The sequence below is a fragment of the Urocampus carinirostris genome, chromosome 17, assembly GCF_059441175.1.
Source record: "Urocampus carinirostris isolate Australia breed hairy pipefish chromosome 17, RoL_Ucar_1.0, whole genome shotgun sequence".
Taxonomy (NCBI): Eukaryota; Metazoa; Chordata; class Actinopteri; order Syngnathiformes; family Syngnathidae; genus Urocampus; species Urocampus carinirostris.
The window spans coordinates 7,887,998-7,899,999 of record NC_142365.1 but is presented as its reverse complement, the minus strand read 5'-3'; the positions used below and the strand labels follow the sequence as shown (position 1 = coordinate 7,899,999).

The following is a 12,002-nucleotide window of genomic DNA, read 5'->3' as shown; positions in this document are numbered from 1 at the left end:
GAAGCGACTTAAGTCAAAGTTACAGTGCATGAAGGTCAAAATACACGGGTTTCCCTGACGTTGTGTCCTAAATGCAGTATTTTGAAGTCAATGTCGAACGAAGTTTGTCGAGAACCGGCTTCTTCGGCTCGGCTCACTAAAATGAACCGGCTCTTTCGGGTCCTAAACGGCTCTTCAGGTTGTTTTTCCTTCTTTAATCCCAACACGATCAAATATTATGTAAAATTATGCACAAAATGACTTAAAGGAATGGGGGAATAGAACAAAAAAGAAAAAAATACCAAAATGAAAAAGTAGTGAAAAGCTGAGAAAAAAAAGAAACAAAAGGAAGAGAAAAAAAGAAGGAAATGTAGGAAAAAAAGTAAATAGAGAACAAAAAGAAAAAAGTAACAGCTCAGAGAAAATAAACACAATGAGATTTTTTTAAAGAAATTAAAAAAAAAGTAGAAAAAAAACAAGGAAAAAAAATAATAAGTTTGTGTTGCATTAAATAAATTTCCAATTATATCAAAGTGAATCTTGTTGCCAACTTCCACTAAAAAATGTGATTAAGTACAGTTCTGTATCTTACGACCGACTAAATAAGCCCCCAAAAATGTTAATATTATGCGACAAAATATGTCAGGAGATAAAAAGAAATGGATATCTTGTGAAAGAATTGTAAGAAACGACGTTTGTAGGCCGTACAACCTTTGCAATAGTACATGAGTCAATTCATTCAAAAGAGAAAAATAATTTTGTGTTGCCGGAAACTCAGCAAAATGTAACTTGATGTCAAGTTTTGGACATGTTTAATAATTAATTATCTTGCCACACTTGGGATTATGCTTGCTCACTGTTGTTTCAAACGTTGCTCACTGACTTTGTGTGAACGCTCAGACCCCTGGAAAATTACAGGGAACATTGGTGAAGAGTCATGAAAAAGAAAAACTCAGCCGTGTCTCGTGATGCGCTTTAGTCTTGAGGAGCACGTCGTCGTGAGCGTGGCGGCCTTGGGCGATGTGCTTCTTTTTCTGCGAGGTGATGTACTTTTTTCGTGGAGGGGAGTTTGAACCGTTTGCCCTGACAGCACTTCTCAGTTCAGCCATGCATTGCTATCTGCTCTGGAGTTAAGACTCACACTCTGCTGCCCTACTGATATCGTTTAACTCTGAAGGGGGTTGGGTGCCAGTTTACAATGAGAATCTGCGGGTCGGATGGGGAATGGGCAGGAGGAGGCGGACTCTTTAAACGCTCCCGCAGTCCCACACCAGGATGAGGACGGACAGTAGCGGTAGAAGGCGGGTCGGTTTCACCGAACCGGCCGCCCCCTGCTGCCTCTCGGTGGCCCTCGATTGGGGATCGGAGTCTTTGTCGGAGTAAGGAGGGAGGATGTTGAATTCTTGGCTTTTAACCTCCTCCTGCACCACTTCTTCTCTGGTTTCAATCTGGAAAGGGAAGCAAATTGGAGTTAGAGTTGAGAATTTTTCTAATCTCATTTCATCTCATTAGCTGCACCGCTTATCCTCAGTAGGGTCGCGGGGGTGCTGGAGCCCATCCCAGCAATCATCGGGCAGTGGGCAGGGGACACCCTGAACTGGTTGCCAGCCAATCGCAGGGCACACGAGGACAGACAACTCACTCGCTCAGTCACACCTAGGGACAATTTGGACCGGCCAATTCACCTGAAATGCATGTCTTTGGAATGTGGGAGGAAACCGGAGTGCCTGGAGGAAACCCACGCAAGCACGGGGAGAACATACAAACTCCGCACAGTAAGGCCGGGAGCTGGATTTGAACCCACGCAGGAGGTTCCCACGACCTCAGAACTCTGCCGCACACTCGCTAACCACTGCGCCGCCGTGCTGCCTTTTGCTATTTTTATTGATGCATTATTAGTTCTAGTGACTTTTCTTGAAATTCCATGCTCTGCCCATACCTAGATAAGTACCGTAAATTCCGGACTATAAGCCGCTACTTTTTTCCCCAAACGTTCAACCCTGCAGCTTATTCAGTGATGCGGCCAATATATGTAAGCAGCTCGAGTACAAAAGGTAAGATTTAGACCAGTGGAATATATGCGCCGAGGAAGACTGCAACTTCTTAGCTTGTGCACAAATTAAATAATCATAGACATATACTCATCATGCAAATTGCAAAAAGAAAGGCACATGACGCAAGTTTCAAGCTAAACGCAAACGAGCAGTCCGATAAAGAAGGAAACAGAGCTACTACACGTAACCCTTACCAGACCTGTTTACTGTGATCCGAGCGTGTTTCTAGCATGTTTTGGAGCGTGGGACGACGTCTATATGTCAAAGTCTCCTTCCCGTACTGAAGGAAGACGACTTTGATGACGTCAGTTATAAGGAGGAAGATGAGGACGGTTTACCGTAGTTTTTTTGGTTTGAACAATTTTATTGACACTATTAACGGCAAATAAACAATGTGAGGTTTGAACAATTTTTCTCGACAATATTGACAGCAATTATGTACGGTATGAATTGTTTAACAGACCTGTTTGCTGTGTCGCGAGCGTGTGACTAGTAGCGTTTTGCTACCCTTCACAGGCACGGTATGGGATGAAAGTTAAATTATTATTAAAGCTTTGAAAACTCTCTCGGTGTACCTTCTTTCTTTGTAAATATGTGCAACCATGTGTAATATGTATTTGCAACTGTATATTTTTGTAATGTATTTATGTTTTGCACGAGCAAATGAGAAAGAAGGGGCGGGGCAAACGCGGGCTGACGGGAAGTGGAGTAAAGGGGAGACGTGTTTGTGGACGCGGCTGACAATAGTGGATATATATTTTTCCCACCCTTACCTTTGGAAATATACACTTTTTTCCTTGGATTACTTTCAACGGGCACCGGGACTCTGCAGGTCTGCATCAAACCTTAAGTACCGGTATCATTTTCTGTTCATTTTGCCGGCTGTGACTTTGGATTGTGTCGGGTATGGGTTAATTTTGTGTTTGTGTTTCATTTTTTCAATGTGGGTGCATGTGGCTAAGATATAGGTGCGGCTTGTGTATGTACAAAATCGGTTTTCCTCACGAAATGTGGTGGGTGCGGCTTATAATCAGGTGCGCTCTATAGTCCGGATTTTACGGTAAATGGTAAATGGTCCACATTCATATAGCACTTTTCAAATCACTGAAGACCTCCCAAAGCGCTTTACAATGTGCTTCACACTTACCCATTTACACACACACACTGATAGCGGCAACAGCAACCTGCTAAAGAAATACTACAAAAATACTGCAGAAATAATACAAAAATCCAACTGCAGAAAATCTACAAAAGTACCTAAAAATACCACAACAGTAATATTACAAAACTAAATATCAAATGTAGTGCTTAACAGAGACCTAAAATGTTATTTTGCTCTAATTGTGAGCATACGGATAGGTCTCCAAGACGGCCCCTTGGCAAAAATTAAGTACAACATCTTGACTTTTTAAAGATGTTCCCAAACAGATTTTTTTTTCAATTACAAAATGAATCCGTGGTGTCCCCTCCCCACAATTATGCAAATATGTTATAAAATATTCCACCCAACGGGGGACTCGAGACATTCATTCTCAAAGTTGACTGATCTGGCTTGTTTTCTCTAGAGCTGTGACAATATTGAACTTTCAAAATGGCGCATCCCATTAATACAACATGTGTGGCAGCTCGGAAACAGACAGCGATTGTAGTGAACAGTAGGGCTGCAGGGTTAACCGAGATCTAATCGATACTGCGATGTGATGAAGTGCGACTGTGTAATCGCGAGACACCTCCGATTTTTCAAGATTTATAGTTCCCATTTGTTATTTGAGTGAGGGAGCGTTTGACCAACCAGAATTGTCACAGTGCCCCTGCCAATCAGAGGCATGTATTTATGGCACTAGCCAATAAAGGTGAGGCAAAGTTTGCAAGTTGCACGCCACGCACCCACGCGGGCTTTCCTGGTTTGTTTGCTCCTAGTTGGCACTCATTGGCTGTGCACCATGTGTTGTTTTGCCTGGCCAGTAAACTAGATCGATAAATAATATAATAGATGAATGAATTCATTGTGACTAAAATAATGTGTTTTAAAATTATTTATTGATTTAGATATAAACCGATTAAGAAACCTTTTTTGATTCTATCCAAGGGACCTATTTATTCTTTATAGAAACTTGTAGCTAATTATTTAATATACTTATTAAACAATTATTTTATTCATTTAAAAATATACAAATATAAATTGGATGGTTTATGGAGTCCATCCAAAAGAAATATTTATTTCTAAGGGAAATAAATAATCATTTTGATATTTATTCAAATAAATATTTAAACTATATCCTAATTAAAAACATACAAATAAAATGTGCATGTTTTATGCAGTTTATTTCGAAAGAAAAAATAAATACATGATTTAATATGTTTATTTGAATTTAAAAAATATTAAATATTTTACCTTTACAGTGGGACCTCGGTTATCGCGGTTAATGGGGACCAAAACCACCCGCGATAAGTGAAAATCCGCGAAGTAGTGGCGCACCTTAAAAAACAATTAAAAAATAAATATATAAATTTTATTATTGTCATTTTTTAGACCCGGTTAATGGGGACCAAAACCACCCGCAATAAGTGAAAATCCGCGAAGTAGTGGCGCACCTTAAAAAACAATTTAAAAAAATATATATATATTTTATTATCATTTTTTAGACCCGGTTAATGGGGACCAAAACCACCCGCGATGAGTGAAAATTTGCGAAGTAGCGACGCCCCTTCAAAAATGCTTAAAAAAACAACAACAACAAAAAACAAAAACAAAAACAAAAAAAACAAAAATATATATATATATATATATATATATATATATATATATATATATTTTTTTTTAAATCATTTTATTCTATTATTATTTTTTTAGGCCCGCAAAGCTCTGAATCCGTGAACGTCGAAGCGGAAAGTAGCGAGGTCCCACTGTACTTATCTAAGAGATTTATTACAAATATTTCATGAATGTATTTTTAAACCAAATTTTAAATAGGAATACTCAGTGAAAACATCTAACATTTTGGATGATAATCTACTTTTTCATCCTCTTCCCATGTGACAATTCATGTCAAGTTTAAATGTGTTCTCTCAAAGCAAAATAAATATGTACAGTTAAAGGTAAAAAAGTAGTAATGTGCGGTTACATCGACCCACACAACAGAAACCAATCTGCTCATCCTGGAGTCCAAATGAACATTTGGATCAAACATTAAGAAATTGGCCCTCGGCAATACTGAGACTGCAATCATAAAAACGGTACGGATGACTGAGCAACCTCAAAATATTTTTTTCCACTCATCTCCGGATGTTGCTGAGGTAGAACGACGACAGTTTTTATACTTCACTTAAACGGTTCTGTTATTGCACGTTAGGTAACCCGAGTTGGCCCATCAGAAGCAAATACAACGTTTATGTAAGCTGTTGATGACTATTTGTCATTGTTGGACCAAAGAAGTAAATTGACGCCGGGGACGTAACAGATATTTACACACTTGAAGGCGACAAAAGGTTATACGAGGAGTTGTTTTGGAAAAATACAAAAACAAGGTGGTACTCCTACTGTTTTTTATGTTTTAATTTGTACAGTCAATCGAGTACTGATACCTCAAAACAAGGTTAATATCTGCACTAATAATGATACTTTCCTTTGGTTTTCACCCATCCTTTTGCCTGCATCCTAGACGCATCATTTTTGCTGGGACGCAACTTTTTTGACACAAAATTGTCATTATTACCCGATTACTTTTTTTTAACAAAGATTTACAGCACTCCAAACTTTTAGTCAGGCAGATCCGCCATTGTTGTTTTGGTCTCGCGGTTCGAGTTTTCGTCTGCACGCCGATCTCGGCCAACGAGATCTTGTTGCTTCGAGATGACGTCATTGTTGTGGTGCTTGTCGTCGAGTTTAGGTGAAAATCAACGCAAAATTGGTAATTTCTTCAGTGTCAGTAATAAGTCGAAACATAATGCAGAAAGTGATAACAATGGCAATAATTCCGGCACGAAAAAACGGTGGAGAAATTCTTCAGAAGATCGCGAAGGCAAGGAAAACACGTGTGTCGAAGCCAACGAGTCGACGAAAGAAAACAAACAAAAGAATACTCTTAGCAAGGACTTTTCTGCCAAAATGGACTCAATTATATTCCTGGTTACGCTATGAGGAGGATGATAATGGAGGCTACATATTCTATGATGCGTGTACCCAGCGTGACAAAAAAACTGGACTGCATAAATCATTTTGCAATACGAACTTTCAGAAAAGCACATTGGATCGGCACAACGACAATGAAAACCACAAATTAGCTATGGAAATTCTGTTGCTGCAGGAAGAGAGAGGCAAGTATGAACGGATACGACATCAAAAGGAAGACTTGGCCATGCTTTCACTGCTAAAGATAGTTAAGTGGATGGCAGTATTTTCAGTATTTTGTATAATGTCCAATATTGTGAACTGAAAAATCTGAAGCGATAGCTGTTTTGTACTACCAATTAACTGTGATGATTAAAACTGAATGAATATATAGATTTATATTACCCGTTTGTCGCCGATTTACAATTTCAACCACGATGACACAAAATTTTGGGGACCCATAGATCTCTGTTGGGACCCATCGATTTTTGAGCATGCGAGTCCCCGGGACCCATCACTTTTCAGAGGTAAAATGAACACTGCCTTTTAAGATCTAAATCACTAAGTACTTGTTAGGGTCTGGCACACCTTCCACCACCAGGGGCCCCAACCAGGGTTTGAACTGGGCACAGGTGTGCTCAATTATCCAAAACCCTTTAAAAAGTTAATTCAAACATCACATGTGGTTGGATCGAGTCATTTTTCAGATCTTTGGTCATTGTCATCCTGTTTTTTTTTTTTGGGTCATTGTTATTTCATTGCACCACCGCTCCGCTTTGTCTGTGTTTGTTTCTTTCTTTCTTTACTCGTTCCAGTTTTCATTTCTATTTCCAGTTTTGGTCTTTGTTTCTGATTTCGACATTGTCAAGTTTGGTTTCTGGTTTGGGCATTTGGTTAGTTCTTTTGTGCCAATTTGTTTGTTAAGTTGGTCCTGGTTTGTTAATCAATATAATCTTTCTGTTCCTGCCTCCCCCACATGGGTCCATCTACCACCACAACTTGACAGAAAGACCCAGCAAAATAAAAACAACAAGATGACAATGGCATAAAAACTGTAAACATGTGCCCAGTTCAAACACCGGTTGGGGCCAACTGGTCGTAGGAGATGTGTCAGACCCTGACACTAGTACTGTATTCTTAATCGGTATCAGTTGCCAATATGATACTGCAAGAGATCGATACCGAGACCAGATCCCAAAACCACCTGTGCATAAAATTATCCCCAGCTACAAAATACCTTTACATCCAAACATAACACTGTCTTTCAAATAAATGTCAGTTTATTTTTCTTTATAAACACTTGAGGGCAATTGATACAAGTATCTTTTAGATACCTCAAAATAAGGCTGATATTAGTTGTGATACTGAAACTTTCCATTGGCGCTCTCCCATTCCCTTGTGTTTAAGCCTAAATTAAGTATCAGTGAATAAAAGTGGTATAGAACATCCCTAGATATTTTTTTCATGTCCCATCTAATTGTGGTTTGTCAATGTCAATCAATTTGTTCAGGTTAAACTTTAAAAGTAGAAATACAGGACTGGAATCCCTAATTTTTTGTTAATGGGTACCCCCAGGCCAGGACTGCATACCTCTTGACAAGTGCCTTTTGTTGGTCCCCATATGGGGTTCGGCGTAATGGATCACAGCCAGAGAGCAGTTAAATTTTTAAAGGATAGAAAGTAAAAACAGGAGTATCTAGGACCAACAAAAATGCACTCTGCCAGTCTGGGCTAGCAGCAACATGCAATAGGGGATAATGGATTGCTGCCACGTGAGTGCAGTTTACTTTTTGATGGACAGAAAGGCAAAAATAGCAGCTAGGCTGGACAAAAATGCACTCTGCTGGTCTCCGCTTGCAACAATATGCGAGCAGGATAACTGATTGCGGCCGCACTAGCGCAGTTTACTTTTCGAACAGAAAGGCAAAAATAGCAGCTAAGTCCATTAAAAGTGCTCCCTGCCGGTCTCTGCTTTCAGAGGTTTGTGATCAGGATAATGGATCGCGGCTGCACTTGTGCAGCTCACTTCTAAATGGACAGAAAGGCAGAAAACAACAGCTACTGTAAGTCAGACCAAAGTATGCTCCCCAGAACCCACTTGCAGCAAATCTCTACCAGGATAATGGATTGCGGCCGCACTAGTGCAGTTCACTTTTCGGACAGAATAGCAAAAATAGCAGCTAAGTCCGTTAAAAGTGCGCCCTGCCAGTCTCCGCTTGCAGTAATTCGTGATCAGGATAATGGATCGCGACTGCATTTGTGCAGTTCACTTTTAAATGGACAGAAAGGCTGAAAACAACCGCTACTGTAAACCCGACCAAAGTGCGCTCTGCCAGAACCCACTTGCAGCAAATCTCCACCGGGATAATGGATTGCAGCCGCACTAGTGCAGTTCACTTTTCGGACAGCAAGGCAAAAATAGCAGCTAAGTCTGTTAAAAGTGCGCCCTGCCAGTCTCGGCTTGCAGTAATTCGTGATCAGGATAATGGATCGTGACTGCAATTGTGCAGCTCACTTTTAAATGGACAGAAAGGCTGAAAACAACCGCTACTGTAAATCCGACCAAAGTGCGCTCTGCCAGAACCCACTTGCAGCAAATCTCTACCAGGATAATGGATTGCGGCCGCACGAGAGCAGTTCACTTTTTTAATGAACAAAATTGCAAAAATGAGCAGCTTTATCCGACAAAAATGCACTCTGACAGTCCCCGCTTACAGCTATATGCGATCGAGGGTAATGGATCACGGAACATTTTTCAACCCTAAGTATGTAGCGTGGCGTAACAAGGGATCACAGTAGTGATCTTATTTTCTATAATCACAATAATAAGGTGTGTAGACCTTATATTTTTTCAAACCACGCTCGACCATGTCACAACCATGTTCTGATGCCTTATCGGTCGAAAAAAAACATTTGTAATAAATTAAAAGTATAAAAAGATGCAATAAAATGGCCGTTCCCTTGGAAAAGTCTTATTGGCCACTTTACTTAAAAGGTTCCATTTGCAGCTGTAGGGACGCCGCCCCGAGTGTGTACACTGTAAACACATTTGCTGCTCTGTGATGTGAGCAGGAAACAGCTGTCAGCACCGAGAGTCACTCGGCCAGCTGTCCACCTTTGCCACACCGCTTCCTCCGAACCCCAAACGGAAAACGCGTACTTTTTAATCATTCATTAAGTGAAACGGCGCGTTCAAATCGCATCCGTCGTTCGGCAATAGCACAAAATTAGCGTCTTGGATTTTTCGGGGACTCATGTAAACGTGTCCAACTATGTCAAATAAAAAGTAAAATGACTCCAAAGTAAATGCAGCAGTTTTGCAGTATATTTTCTCATCTCATCTCATTAGCCGTACCGCTTATCCTCATTAGGGTCGCGGGGGGGCTGGAGCCCATCCCAGCCATCTCCAGGCAGTGGGCAGTGGGCAGGGGACACCCTGAACTGGTTGCCAACCAATCGCAGGGCACACGGGGACAGACAACTCACTCGCTCATTCACACCTAGGGACAATTTGGACCGGACAATTCACCTGAAATGCATGTTTTTGGAACGTGGGAGGAAACCGGAGTGCCCGGAGGAAACCCACGCAAGCACGGGGAGAACATACAAACTCCGCACAGGAAGTCTGGAGCTGGATTTGAACCCACGACAGGTTCCCACGACATGAACTGTGCCGCACAAGCGCTAACCACTGCGCTGCCATGCTGCCTGTGCAGTATATTTTAAAAAAGGAAAAAGGAATGAATACCCACAAATATGTGCCGTATAAATAAATGAACAGGTAAATAAGTCACCTAGATTTATGACACAAATGCAATTTTTTATTTATTTATCTATTTTGTTCGATTTTGGTATTTATTTATTTTTATGTATTTTATCTTGTATTTTGATGTTTATTTTGCGACGTACTTTGTCTTTTATTTTGTTTTGTCATTTCTGTCGTGTATTTTGTCAAGTATTTGTCATGTGTTTGTGATGTGTTTTGTCGTTTATTTTGTCGAGTATTTTACTGTTTGTTTTATTATGTATTATTTTATTCATTATGTCATGTGTTTTCCATGTATTTTGTTGTCTATTTTGCCGTGTATTGGGTGTTTGTATTTTTTCATGTATGATGTTGTGTATTTGTCAGGACCATAACGGAAACCGTATCAACTCGCGTAAGGTTTCTCACAGTTTTGTCGGGAAGAAGGGAAAGGATTGCACAAACGATCCGGTGATCGCTGGTCGCGGGGAACAGTTCGCGCTGAACGCGGAAGTGGCACTTCTGTGGTGAGGGATGGCGGTGTCGGGAACGGAAAAAACAAGTCAGTAGCTGGGATAGGAGAGCAAAAACGTGGTCGGGATTGGAAACCAGTCGAAAGCCAGGAGAGGAGAGTAGACGTGGTCGAGTTAAAAAACGGATCGTTATTCGGGACGGGAGAACAGACATGGTCGAGATCAAAACAGGTCGTAATTCGGGACGGGAGAGCAGACGTGGTCGAGATCAAAACGGATCGTAGCGGGAGACAATCACGACCAAAAAAACGGGATAGGCGAAAAAGTTCTTGCCGTGTAAAAACAGGGATTCATAGTCGGACCGACAAAAGGGGACTGACAGGACGGAGTTTAAATACTGACAGCGAGCCAATCTGTCAACAAGCTGCAGCTGGCGCCACATGGGGGGGGGGCATTTGGGCGCCATGGCAACCGTGACAGTATTTTGTTATGTATTTTGTTGTATATTTTGATGTTTCGTTTGTGATGTACTTAGTCTTTTATTTTGTTTTATCCTGTTTTATTGTCGTATATTTTCTCATGTATTTTACCTTTTTTTTTTTTTTGTATTTTTTTCATGTATTTTGTCATGTATTTTTGTGTGTATTTTGCCAAGTATTGTTTGGTAACATTTTGTTGTGTATTTAGTCATGTATATTGTCATTAATTTTGTCGTGTATTTTGTCACGTATTTTAATTTTTTTTTTGTCTTTGTATTTTTTTGTGTATTTTGTCATGAATTTCTTTGTGTATTTTGTCAAGTATTTTTGGGGAACATTTTGTTGTGTATTTAGTCATGTATTTTGTCATTTATTCGGTTGTGTATTTTGTTTATTCTGTAGAGTATTTTACCGTTTATTTTGTTGTGTTTAATTTGATTTATTTCATGTGTTTTTCATGTATTTTGTGTTTGTATTGTGTCATGCATTTTGTCATGTGTTTTTTGGGGAATATTATTTTGTGTATTTAGTTGCTTAATTTGTCATTTATTTTCTCGTGTATTTTGTCTTTTTTTTATCGTTAATTTTTTTTTGCCGTGTATTTTGTCGTTCATTTTGTCAAGTATTTTATTGTTTGTTTTGTCATGTATTTTGTCGTGTATTTCATTGTTTCATTTTGTTGCGTATTTTGTCATTTATTATGTTTTGTGTTTTTTATGTATTTTGTTGTCTATTTTGTCTTTTATTTTGCCATGTATTTTGTTTTGTAAAAAGAAAAGTATGGGAAAGAAAGCAAAAAAGGGTAAATGTGAGAGAGGAAGAAAGCAAAATGAAAAATGAATGAAAGGAAGTACAGAAAAAAAAGAAATTTCTTTTTTTTCATTTTTGAATTTTTCTCTTGTTGATTTCTTTCATTTCTTGAGTTTTCACTTTTTTTCGCAGTTGTTTTTTATTTTTCTCTTATCTTTTCTGTTTATCCCTCTTTTTCTTTTCTTTTCTATTTTCTTTTCTATGTTCTTATTTCTCTTCTTTTTAAAAGTCACAAGGTGTGTTTTGGTCACTTTGTGTCTCCGTCATTTGTCTCCTTCCGCTGTGCATTTAGCACTCGTTTGTGGTGGCACGACAGAATACAGCGTCATCTATTAGGAAAATAATGCACAC

General features: G+C 39.5%; 1 protein-coding gene across 1 annotated transcript in view; it reads right to left on the bottom strand.

The window, feature by feature from the left end:
• Positions 1-600: 600 nt before the first annotated feature.
• The window catches only part of gfra3 (GDNF family receptor alpha 3), a 69,617-nt gene continuing 58,215 nt past the window's right edge, over positions 601-12,002 (bottom strand). Inside the window, exon 8 of the mRNA XM_088321132.1 lies at positions 601-1,427. Coding sequence (XP_088177258.1) covers positions 1,227-1,427 — 201 coding nt within the window. The 3' untranslated portion in view covers positions 601-1,226. The remainder of the gene's footprint in view (positions 1,428-12,002) is intronic.